The sequence below is a fragment of the Chlorocebus sabaeus genome, chromosome 21 (genome assembly GCF_047675955.1).
Source record: "Chlorocebus sabaeus isolate Y175 chromosome 21, mChlSab1.0.hap1, whole genome shotgun sequence".
Lineage (NCBI taxonomy): Eukaryota > Metazoa > Chordata > Mammalia > Primates > Cercopithecidae > Chlorocebus > Chlorocebus sabaeus.
The window spans coordinates 14,520,711-14,533,869 of NC_132924.1; the positions used below are offsets into that span (position 1 = coordinate 14,520,711).

Sequence of the window (13,159 nt, forward strand, 5' to 3'; positions counted from 1 at the left end):
TTTCTAAAATGCATCCTTTCACTAAGCAACTTTGGGCTTTCTGGACAGCTCTTGTTAGTGGAATTCATGGGAACATGTTGAAACTTCTCAGAAGTGATTTGCTAATCGCTTGCCCTCTTCTGGTGCCATGTAAACCATTTTTGAAACGCTTAGAAATTGTGCCCGGAGAGATAAGCCCTCTTTTAATTTGAAATTGCTGATGTCGACGTTAACAGAAGTTCATCATCATCACTGCGGGGGTGAAATCGCTGACATGTGCCGAAATCCGCCTGCTTTGCAGAATGCGTGTTTCCTTCCACACATGCCAGGAATTTCTAGCATAGCTGGGCCTGTCTCAGCCTGGGCGGGAACAGAGTGAGGGTCGGTCCTGCTTTGCTTCCCGTTCTGCTGTGTGATGCAGAGGCTTGTGTTTGTGTGGGTGTGTGCAGTCTCCTCCTCACCCCTCCACACCCTGGTTATTGATTGACCAGAAATGGCCTGCAGTTCTTTTGGGAGATTTCATCCATGCCATACCTTTTGTTTCTCAGTCCATGGTGAAGAATACCCACAGAAAATTGTGCAATTAGTGATTCTATGATTTTTACTAAGAATAGTTCCAAGTCCAAAAGAATGGTGCTTGCACTAAAACGTAACAGCCCATGAACCTATCATGCCCTTTTGTGTTTTCTACAACCTGTGAGCTAAGAGCTGTATTTACATGAACATTATATGAAGGTGTTCTACTTCAGTTCCATATGTAAAGTTTGAGTGGAACATGGCCACCTCTTATCTGTTCACGTACATCCATATCTGCTTCCACCCACACTGCAGGGGTAGGTTTGAATAGTGGAAACAAGACCTTGCAGCCTGCAAAGCCTTAAATACCTACTATTGCATTAAGAAAGACCTCATATCAGGGTACTGCTGGCCTTGTAAAATGAGTTTGAAAGTGTTTGCATTTCTTCAGCTTTCTGGCAGAGTTTGCATTAGTCTGTTTTCTGTTACTTATAACAGAATACGTGAAACTGGGTAATTTGTAAAGAAAAGGAATTTATTTCTTAATATTTATAGGGGCTGAGATGTCCGAGCTCAAGGGGTTGCATCTGGTGAGAGCCTTCTTGCTGTTGGGGACTCTGCAGAGTCCTGAGGCTGCGTGGGGCATCACATGGCGAGGGGGCTGAGGGTGCTAGCTCAGGTCTCTCTTCCTCTCCTTAGAAAGCCACAAGTCTTGCTCCTGTGATAACCCGTTAACCCATTAGTTAATTAATCCACAGATGTATTAACTCATTCATGAAGGCAAGGTTCCTCATGACCCAGTCATCTCTTAAAGGCCTTACCACTCAATACTGCCACATTGGAGATTAAATTTTAACATGAGTTTTGGAAGGGGCTAATATTTAAACCATAGCAAAGTTCTCTCTTTTTTTCAATGATGGAATTCATCAGTTAAGTAACCAGGTCCTGGGCTTTTCTTTGATGGGAAAGTTTATATTCCTGATTCAGTCTCCTTACTTGTTACTGTTTTGTTCAGATTTTCTGTTTCTTCATGATTCAGTCTTGGTAGGTTGTATGTGTCTAGGAATTTATGAGGTTAGTCCAGGTTATCCAATTTATTGCTGCATAATTGTTCATAGTATTTTTGTGTTTCTTGGTGTCTTACATGACATCAGTTAACGATGGTTGCTCTTTCATTTCTGATTTTGAGTTTTCTCTTTTTATCTTAGTCTAGGTAAAGGTTTGCCAATTTTGTTAGTCTTCAGAAACCGCAACTGTTAGTTTTCTTGATCTTTACTATTGTTTTTCTAGTCTCTCCTGTATTTGTTTCTGCTCCGATCTTTGTTTTTTCCTTCCTTTACTAATTTGGGGTTTAGTTTGTTCTTTGCTCCTTTAGGTGCAACATTAGGTTTTTTGTTTTGTTTTGTTTTTTGAGATGGAGTCTCGCTCTGTCACCAGGCTGGAGTGCAGTGGTGTGATCTCGGCTCACTGCAACCTCTGCTTCCCTGGTTCAAGCGATTCTCCTGCCTCAGCCTCCTGAGTAGCTGGGATTACAGGCACATGCCACCACACCCAGCTAATTTTTGTATTTTTAATAGAGACGGGGTTTCACCATGTTGGCCAGGATGGTCTTGATCTCCTGACCTCGTGATCCACCCACCCTGGCATTCCAAAATGCTGGAATTACAGGTGTGAGCCACCACGCCCAGCCTAACATTAGGTTTTTTTATTTGAGAGTTTTTTTCCTCTTTTAACATAGGCATTTATTGCCATAAACTTTCCTCTTACAACTGCTTTTGCTGCACCCCATAAGTTTTCGTGTGTTATGTTTCAGTTTTTGTTTTTCTCAAGATATTTCTAAATCTCTCTTTTGATTTTTTTTCTTTAACCCAATAGTTATTTAGGAGTATGTTGTTTAATTTCCATAAACTTGTGAATTTTCCAAGATTCCTCCTGTTATTGATTTCTAGTTTCATGCCACTATGGTCAGAAAATATACTTGAGGCTAGACGTGGTGGCTCATGCCTATAATGCCAGCACTTTGGGAGGCCAAGGCGGGAAGATCAGTTGAGATCAGGAGTTCGAGACCAGCCTGGCCAACATGACGAAACCCCATCTGTACTAAAAATACAAAAAAATTAGCTGGGTGTGGTGTCAGCACCTGTATTCCCTGCTACTCGGGAGGCTGAGGCATGAGAATCGCTTGAACCCAGGCAGCAGAGATTGCAGTGAGCTGAGATCATGCCACTGCACTCCTGCCTGGATGACAGAGTGAGACTCCATCCCCCCAAAAAATAAAAATTTAAAAAAAGACACTGGATATGATTTCAGTCTTCTTAAATTCTTTAAGGTTTGTTCTGTGGCCTAATGTGCCATCTATCCTGGAGAACTTTCTGTGTGCACTTGAGAAGAATGGGCATTCTGATGTGATGTTCTGTATATGTCTGTAAGGTCTATTTGGTCTAAAGTGCAGGTTGAGTACCCTGTTTTCTTATTGGTTTTCTGTCTAAGTGATCTGTCCATTGTTGAAAATGAGGTACTAAAGTCCCCTATGGTTGTGGTATTTCTATCTGTCCCTTCAGATCTTTTAATATTTGCTCTATAGGCTGGGCGCGGTGGCTCACGCCTGTAATTCCAGCACTTTGGGAGGCCGAGGCGGGCGGATCACCTGACGTCGGGAGTTCAGAGATCAGCCTAATCAACGTGGAGCAACCCCGTCTCTATTAAAAATACAAAAAATTAACTGGGCATGGTGATGCATGCCTGTAATTTCAGCTACTCAGGAGGCTGAGGCAGGAGAATTGCTTGAACTCGGGAGGCGAAGGTTGCGGTGAGCCGAGATCGTGCCATTGCACTCCAGCCTGGGCAAGAAGAGTGAAACTCTGTCTCAAAAAAAAAAAAAAACCAAAAAAACAAACAAACTAAAAAAACACTTGCTTTATATATCCATAAATAGTGCCACAAAAGCAATTGATAATGGGGTGAATGTCACCACCATGTGTGCCTGTTTTGGCTGAGGTGCTGTTTCTTTGTAGGTGAATTGCTGTCAAATATAGTTTTATGCAAGAAGCATACTAGTAGCCATACCGTTAATAACTGCACGTGCCAGGATTCAGCTGCAAAGAGTGTGTCAAGTGCCCGCATTGAGTATCTATAAGGCATGCTCTTGACTTTCACTGACAGAGAGAAGGATGCTCCTGGGTGACATTCATGTATGGCTGGGCTTATCAGAATTGTGACTTGAATTTGGTCAGTAGTTTCTTCTCAAGAAGTTACGGAGCTACATATTAGAGGCCCTGCCATTTTGGCTTTATGTGATTCCAGATCAGGGATTGGCAAATATTTTTAGAAAGAGCCAGATTGTATTTTACGCTTTGCAGGCCCCATGGTCTTGCTGCAAATACTCAAACCTACCCCTGCAGTGAGGGTGAAAGCAGCCCTGGATGTAGGTAAACAGATGGGAGTGGCCATGTTTTAGTCAAACTTTGTGTGTGGACACTGAAATCTGAACACATTTTCACATGGCATGGAATCTTATCTTTTCAAAATTTTCCCTCAATGGTTTGAAAATGTAAAAATGACTCGCAGCTCACAAGTTGTGGGAAAGTAGGTAACGGGCAGAAGTAGCTCCTGGGCTGTGGTTTGCAATCGGCTGTTTTGGTTGTAAGAGTATGTTCTCGAAGGTGGCACTCTGTGGCTCTGGGTAAGGATTGGCCTGTCCAGTAGTTTCTGCTTCTCCTGCTGGTGTTGCTGGTTTGTGGGCTGGGCTGTTGGTGTCTGTGGTTATGGTTTGAGTGAGTCCTTTTCAGAACATCTGTCTGGGACAGTGGTTCCTTTGTGTGTAATGAGGGTGGGCTACGGGGCTGTACCTGGAGCTCAGGTGCTGGCAGTGCTGCCAGTGAGCTGGAATCTATGTTCCACTCATGCTGAGCTGTGTGTGCAGCCCTGATCATTATCAGCCCGTGAGCAGGCAGGCGTTCACTTCTGTCTGACCTGGATAATTAAGTCATGCTAATTGCTGCAGCTCCTGGCACAGTTTCTTCCAGCCTAATTGGGTGAAATGACAGGCAGATGCTGTGTTGATCTGCCCTCCTGGGCTTCTACGGCTGCTCCAGTTAGCACCCGATCTTAACTGTTTGCACCCAGCGTGCAGGTTCCCTGTTGCAGAGACTCCAGTTGCCCTGGGTACTGACTCTCCCAGATAGGAAGGCTGCGGGTAATGCTGGCCTAACCTCCAAAGCAAGCTCTCTATTATTTTGTCCACTAGTGAGTCTTTTCCTGTTCTAGTTACATCTCTGCTGTGGGATTTCAGAGAAAATCAGCTCATTTTTTGTCTCCTGCAGGGCGGGAAAGGACGCATAGGAGTGGTCATATCGTCCTACATGCATTTCACCAACGTCTCAGCCAGGTAGGATGAAGATGTCAGCTCGCTGTCTTGAAGTGCTAAAAGCGGAGCCTGCATGGGGCTGAAGGCTGCGCGGGAGCTGTTCTGGGCACCAAGGGCTCGGCTGACCTGTGTTTCCCGTCCCCCAGTGCTGGGGTGGTCAGTGCTTGGAAACCCAGCTTCCAGTTAAGCGTTTACACTTGTGAAAGTGGCATTTTCCAGGTTGGGTGGCTATGTATGATTGATTCTAAGTACTTCCACGGAGGCGTTAAAAAAATAAGTGGCCCCACTGTCCCTTATTCTCTAATAGAGAATTCTCTAATAAAGAGTAACAGAGGTAAAGGTCACCATTATGAAAATTAAGAACAGAGTGGTCTCACTAAATCAGTTCATACTTTGTATATAATGATGGCGACAGCCACCTCTTTTGCAGGCACTGAGCCTCTGGGAAGTATACTGAATATTTTCCTTTTCTTCCTGAATTCTCCTAACTAACCCATGAAGCAGTTACCTATCATTCCCATTGCGTGGGTGAGGGAAGCGAGGTTCAGAGGAGCCAGGCAGCTTGCTCATGATCTCACAGCCCAGGAGTGGGGAGCCAGGTCTGGGCTGGTTTCCATGAGATGGAACTGTAATCGTGGAGACTTTGGAGGTGCCACTCGGGTCCCCTTAGCCAGGCATGACACAAACATGGTAGGGCCACAAGGACCTCAGCCCTGTGCCCATCATCCTGGCCCTAGGCAGCTGTGGTGTACACGCCGGACCCTTCCCAGAGTGCAGATCTTCACTCATGCTGAAATGCAGTGCAGAAAATAACGTTACTTGTGGGGTCTGCATTTGCATCTGCCCTGTCTTCTCAATGGCCTCTTTGTAAAGCCTGAGCTTTCCATTCTGAGGAAATAGAAGCTTATTCATATCAGCCAATAAACCTTTTCCTTTCTAGCACCAAGGAGTGAAATTTGACTTTCTGAATGTTTTCTCTGGAAACCAATTGGGGAGTTGGTGCCTGCCAGGGAGGAAACCAACCCCCAAGTGAAAATCAGCCACCCTCTTGGTGAGAATAATCATCGGTGTGTGTGTGTGCCAGGAAAATCGAGATTCCTGGGCACATCCATCCCTCAGTGATGCCAAAGACATTTGGTAGGTGACCAAACATAGCCTGGCTGGTTCTGGACAGAGACCGCCTCAGCATTTTTTTTTTTCAAAGAGAGAGTCTTGCTCCATTGCCCAGGTTGGCTCAATCTCGGCTCACTGCAACCTCCGCCTCCCAGGTTCAAGCTATTCTCCTGCCTCAGCCTCCTGAGTAGCTGGGATTATAGGTGCGTCCCACCATGCGCAGCTAATTTTTTGTATTTTTAGTAGAGATGGGGTTTCACCATGTTGGCCAGGCTGGTCTTGAACTCCTGACCTCGTGATTCACCTACCTTGGCCTCCCAAGTGTTTTTTTTTTTTTTTTTTTTTAAATTTAGGTTGCTTCCAGTTGTTTTCTACTGCAAAGCATGCCATGATGAACACATTCTTATACATACATCTGTGATCATCTCTACAATGTTCCCTCTTAGATTGTATTCCAGAAGTAGAGTAATCCCAGATAGCACAAGCACACATTTGAGGTCTTTATCAAAAACTGCAAACAGAAGAAAACAGAAACTTCAAGTCACCAGAAAAGAACATTCTTGTATCAACACCATAAAAATAGAGTTATAATGACCCAACCAGTACTAATATTATTACTCCCAATAATATTACTATGGAAAATAAACATTGGTCAAAATGTATTCTCAGCATTTAATAAAACAAGGAATTCCAGAAGAAGGAATGCTTAAAAGTCACTGGGAGGCTATGGAGCTGCACTCTCCTGCTCAGTATGTGATGGACTCGGTGCTAAAGTGGGCCCTTCTGTTTATGACTGCCCTACCAGCACAGTCCCTTGCTAGCAAATGCACATAGCAAGTTGTCCATTTTATAGCATTCTGTGAAAGTCATATCACACTCAACTGACTTTTGAGTATGTTTCTTTTTCCTCCTGCCTGTCTCTCTAGCTGTATTTTTATGAAGTCCACAGTGCTTATGTACATCATTTTTCTAGAGGGGCACAGACACATTTTTCTAAGTAAAGGGGCACTTTATCAGATTTTTTTTTGTTGTTGTTGTTGTTGTTTTGAGCTGGAGTCTCACTCTGTCACCCAGGCTGGAGTGCAATGGTGCGATCTCTGCTCACTACAATTTCCACCTCCTGGGTTCAAGTGATTCCCCTGCCTCAGCCTCCGGAGTAACTGGGATTATAAGCAGCCACCATCGTGCCCGGGTAATTTTTATATTTTTAGTAGAGACTGGATTTCACCCTGTTGGCCAGGCTGGTCTTGAACTCCTGACCTCATGTGATCTGCACCCCTTGGCCTCCCAAAGTGCTGGCATTACAGGTGTGAGCCACTGCACCCAGCCTATCAGGGTTTTAAGGAAGCATTTGGCCCAAGTGAGTTTGAATTGTTAAGACACTGCACTCATATTCCAGGATCTGTGCTGAAGTCAGATCAGGAAACCCCACGAATGCCCTGCTGTGAGGTTTCTGGAAGTTTCCGTCGGGTACTACCTGTCAGCATTGTGGAGCTAGCATTGACGGTCAAATATGTTGTTGGAAAGCAGGGTTACTTTCCATGGCAGTCACTTCAAAAACAATGCTGCAGCCCTGAGGCCTCAGACACTTTCCCAACCCCAGTGCCCTGTGGCCTTCTCAAGCCCATTCCTGGGAGTGACCTACTGGCGGGGCACAGGCTGGCCCACTTGTGTCCCGAGGGTGCCTCTTGGGACTTCATGGGGGAGTCCATTCCCTCTTGTGCTCTGGGTTGCTCCCTGCATCCTCGTGGTCCTGAGACTTGAGTCTGCCTACTTTTCTCTCGCAGAGCCCACTTAGAAAGGTCTTCTTTATTTAGGAGGTAGGGTGGCCAAGGGACAGTTTTGGACACCAGCCCTACCACCTGCCCGCTGAGAAGCCTCAGTTGTTTCTTCTGCAAGCTGGGTATTCAGCACTTTTAAGTATCCTACCTTTAGATAAGGTGTTGTTATTTCAGATGAGAATTCTGACCCTGCACTATGGCTCCCACTTTGAGCACAGTATATTCCTGCAGGGGAAATGAAGTCTAAGAAGAGACAGGTGGATTGGGTATGCGCAGGTGCAGCAAAGGGTGAAACCCCTTGTGGGAACTGGTCGCTTTGAACAGCCATGAGACACATCCCCCATCACACACCCACATGGTGTGAGCTCCATTGAGTTGACTCTCTCTCTTTCTCTCTCCCCCCTCCAGCGCTGACCAGGCCCTTGACAGGTTTGCAATGAAGAAGTTTTATGATGACAAAGTTTCAGCTTTAATGCAGCCTTCCCAGAAACGGTATGTATACATCCCCAAAGCCAGAGTGAAGAGGTGAATGAAATTTTACATATAAAAATGCGAAAACAGAAGAGGCATCTCCTCTGTCCCAACACCTAAATGGGATTCCTGGGTCATGCCAAAGACTATGAAGCAGGTGGTGGGGGAGGCTTGTCCCTCCCACAGGTTAAGGACCAAGCCATCCTGTGTGTCTGTGGTGAGAGAGACCCCTATGCTGCTGGCTTGCAATGACAGGTAGAGGGCGGACTTGCCCCAGTTGGCATCTTCCTCTCTTGCAGGGAGTGAGTTTTGATCTCCATTATTATGTTGGAACTTGGTTCTGTTGGCTAGACCAGGGGTCAGTGAACTCTGCAACAGACTAGAGAGTGGATATTTTAGGCTTTGCAGGCTGCAGGATCTTTATCGCAACTGTTCCAACATGAAAGCAGCTCTGGGCAATATGGAAATCAGAGAATGTGTCTACATTCCAGTAAAACTTAACTTACACAAACACATTAGCAGTTGCATTTGGCCAATTCTTGTAGCTGATCAGTTCCCTGAGGCTACGGAGTATTTTTCTGTCATGCTGCCCATCTCTCCCTTCTCTACTCCTGGGCATGGCCCCTGGAAAGTGCTCAGTAAGTGATGGGGAATAGCCATGGGGTGCAGAACTTTCTCCTTTTGCTGCCTGCCCCAGCAGGCTGAGGTCAAGAACCTGAGCAGGGCTGGCTGAGAGGCAGTGAGAAGGACCCACCGCTGGCTCCCCATCCAGGTGCACTTCCTCCACAGATGGTGACACCTAGAGCCATCCAGGTAGCTCCATGGCATATTTCAAAGCCCACAGCAGGGAATTTGTAGGAGAATTGCCAAGGCTATTGCCAAATGGTGTTCCTCTTTGGAGACAGGTAGTTGCACACCCGGCCTTGTGTATGCAAGTTTTGATGCCTTGTATCTGTTTTCTCCAGTGCAACTGAGGGCTATGTCAGCAGACGTGGGAGTAGACAGGCAGAAAGGGATTTCAAGCATCACCAGAGGCACCTTTTCCTTTGGTCTTGCTATTTCCAATGGCCTGGCTCTGTTTCTCTTGAAACCCGGTGCCTGGGCTAGGGTGTGGGACCGTGGTCAGCAACAGGCCCACATGCAATACAAGTTGCGTGCAGAAAACCCAGCATTTTATAAAATATTTTAGTTAAACAGTCACTTGGGTTTTTTTTTTTTTTTTTTTTTTTTTTTAACCGTAAAGTGTTATCTCTTTGTTGAACAGTTTCAAAATCGTGACATTCATGTGACCTCCTGCATGGAAAATGAGGCATAAATAGGGAGTAACCCGTGCAGAATGCTTGGCACACAGGAAGTACAGCTGTCATCTTTCCTTTTTTTTTTGTTCTTATTTCTTACGGCACCAGCAGCTTGTTTATAACATTGAAAGAATATGAGAAAAGGGGGAAAATATCTCCTCATTTTCTTTTTTTTCTTTTTTCTTTTTTCTTTTTTTGAAACAGGGTCTTGCTCTGTCACCTAGGCAGTAGTGCAGTGGTGCAATCTTGGCTCACTGCAGCCTCAATCTCCTGGGCTCAAGCAATTCTCCCACCTCAGCCTCTTGAGTAACTGAGACTATAGGCGCACATCACCACGCCCAGCTAATTTTAAAATTTTTGTGGAGACAATGTCTCCCAGGTTGTGGTGGGAGGCTGTGTTGCCCAGGCTGGTCTTGAACCCCTGAGTTTGAATCATCCTTCTGCCATGGCTTCCCAAAATGCTGGGATTGCGGGTGTGAGCCACAGTGCCCTGCTCTTCTCATGTTCCCACGCCCAAGGTTTTCATGCATCCTTCCCATCATTGCACATTTGAAGCCAGAGCATTTGCATTTTTAAATGTTTGCTGGATTTAATTTTACATTCCAAGGTTAATCCCTCTGCTCCTGAGATTAGGGAAATGCCCCTTACTCCTTGCTCTTTTCCTTTTATCTTGACCAGAGCTTGCATGAAAAGATGCTCACCAAATGCTAATCGAGTGTGTAAACAACTGAATGAATGCATAAGATAAATCTGGAGGAAAGTTTGAGACCAGAAGAACGTGTGATGACAGCTTGTATGGGAATAGGCTCTGTGATGGGAGGCTTCTCTGTTGTCCTGAATGGCCTGGGGAGTGGGATGGGTGCTCTGCAGTCTGTTTTAGGACTGAGCTCAAGAAATCATTTTAAAGTCACACTTGTAATAATCACTCTTGAGAATAATTAATTAGCGTGGAATTTGTGGCTGGGGAGCTCAGAAGTCTCAACAGCAACTCTGATGGGAGGTGAATCTTTGTTACCTTGTTTGTTACACTAAAACGCCATGGAGCAGTTAGCCCATGGAGCTGACTCATAAAACTTACATGTGTCCATGTAAGTTTTCTGTTTTTATACCTTCCTTGTCTTCAGCAAACCATGAGAAGCAGCTTGTTGACACCCCGGTGTGGCCTCCTGTTGGTGCTCATTACCACCATTGTGTTATTGAGGCACCCCTGAACTTCCTTACCTGAACTTGGAAGCCTTCCTCTTTGAGAAGTAGTTAAAAAGAAATACTGGGTGCGGCACAGTGACTCTAGCCTGTAATCTCAATTCTTTGGGATGCTGAGACAGGACAATCCCTTGAGTCCAGGAGTTTGAGACCTACCTTAGCAACACGGGAAGACCCCATCTCTATAAAAAAAAAAATTAGCTGGATTTGATGGCAGACACCTGTAGTCCTAGCTACTCTGGAAGCTGAGGTGGGAGGATCCCTTGACCCCACGAGTTGGAGGTTACAGTGAGCTGTAATTGCCCCACTGTATGCCAGCCTGGATGACAGAGCTAGACCCTGTCTCCTCCTACCCCCCAAAAATCCTGGTATAGCTTTGGTTTATCATCAGCATCATGGAAATAATATTAAAATTATTAATGTTTCTGACATCTCTTTTCTTTTCCACCTTTCCTTTCTTTCTGAGAGAGTTGAGACAGCAACACACGTTTCTTGTCCCCATCACTGAGTTAATAGGGAAAGTGACAGGAAGCCAGTTGTTTCTTTCGGGAGCTGATCTCTCCTGAGTGTTGCCTGCCAAGGTGACCCTGGGAGGCCCCAAGTGGGACTCACCTAAGACCATCAGTCATGTTGTCTATGCACATTTGGGTGTCTCTTTGAGGCAAAGGGAAGACAGACCAAACAAATGTCTTGGCATGCAGAAATCAGGATGTCCTAGAAATAATGCTATATAGCGTTACTGGTGGAAGGTATCAGAGTTACCAGCAGTGAATCCGTGAGGGTCTGCAGCAACCTCAGTTCTTGCCTGCTCGGAAGAAAGAATTTGACTGAGAGACATAAGGTAGAAAAAGAGACACAGGCAAGTTTCAGAGCCGAAGTGAAAGTTTATTTTAAAAGGCTTTAGAACAGGAAAGAAAAGAAAGTACGCTTAGAAGAGACTCAAGCGGGCACATGAAGGGCAAGTGCGGTGTTTAACCTTGGTCCTAGACTTTATAGACTGGCCCACTTCCCATGTCTTGTGCCCCTTTCCCATGATTCTTCCCTTAGGGTGAGCTGCCCGCATGCATACTGCCCTCCTTTGGCTTGGGAAGTGAGCACATGCAGTGTGTTTAGGAAGTTGTACGCATGGCTATCTAAGGGTTTCTTCCCTTTTCTGGTGATGTGCCCCAAGAAGGTCATACTCTGCCATTTTGTCTGTTAATGCATGTGCCCGAAAAGCTGTGTCTCCCTGGAGCCTGCGTTCAGTTAACAGTGCAATGGGCGTGGACCATCAGGAAATGGCCTCCTCCTGGCACCGGCTGCCAGTGTATCACTTTCAGAGAGGCAATGTGGTAATTGCTGAACCATTACCCAGCATTCCTAGTGGGTGCGGAAAGAGCCCTCTCCTGTCCTGCTCGTGCCTGTTTAACTCCCTGTAAAAATGACATCATTTGGTTTTTGATATTTCTGTCATTTTGGACACAGTACCTCAGGTGCCTGAAGGGATACTTTAAAGATACAAGGGGAGTAGTTTTCCACATTCTCTAAAGGATGAGGCTCCTCAGGTCGCCACTGAGAGGCTTCTGTAACCGACAAGTGGGTTCGTTATTCAATGCGCCGATAGAGCTGATTTACCAAGACAGGGGAATTGCAGTAGAAAAAGAGCTTAATTCATGCAGAGCTGGCTGAACAGGAGAACAGAGTTTTGTTACTACCCAAATCAGCCCCCTGGAAAATTTGGAGGCTTGGGTTTTTCAAAGATATTTTGGGGAGAAGGGGATGCTTAGGGAATGGGTGCTGCTGAGTGCTTGGGGGTGCAGTCATAGGGGAAAATGGCCCTCTTGCCTCTGAGTCCGCTTTGGGGTGGGGCCAGAGAACAGTTGGCAGGTCAGGTAGAGCTGTCAGTTGTCAGAAATGCAAAAGCCTGAATAGACACCTCAAAAGGCCAATCTTAGGTTCTACAATGGTGATGTTATCTCTAGGAGTAATTGAGGAAGTTGCAAATCTTGTGATCCCCAGAGTAATCTTTTAAGTCTATACCTTGGCAGAATTCAAGCTGCTTTCATCCTCCCAACGTGGTGGTCTTGCATTAGTTTTACAAAGGTGGTTTAGTTTTGGGCTATTATCATTTAAACTATGAACTTTACTTTCTCCTAAAGTTAGTTTGGTCCAAGCCCAGGAATAGCTAAGGGCAGCTAGGAAGTTAAAGGCAAGGTGGGGGTTGGTTACATTAGATCTCTTTCACTGTCATACTTCTCTCACTGTTAAAATTTTTGCAAAGGCATTTTACTTTTACAAAGGCATTTTACTTAATGTCCGTGTGGCCTCACCCTGCACATCCTCCTTGCTGCCCACAGCCTGCGGAAAAAGGGTGACCATTCCTCAGGGAGCCGCACACTTTGCCTGGGCCCAGACATCCCCTCTGAATCACCACCTCTGTGGGCAAAGCCATC

General features: G+C 45.6%; 1 protein-coding gene across 19 annotated transcripts in view; it reads left to right on the forward strand.

The window, feature by feature from the left end:
- Positions 1-13,159, forward strand: part of TNS3 (tensin 3) — a 331,575-nt gene that overhangs the window by 176,899 nt on the left and 141,517 nt on the right. For all 19 annotated transcript variants that reach the window (XM_073008864.1, XM_073008875.1, XM_073008865.1 and 16 more), the window contains 2 exons: positions 4,818-4,882; positions 8,164-8,247. In XM_073008864.1, the coding sequence (XP_072864965.1) occupies positions 4,818-4,882; positions 8,164-8,247 (149 nt within the window). The remainder of the gene's footprint in view (positions 1-4,817; positions 4,883-8,163; positions 8,248-13,159) is intronic.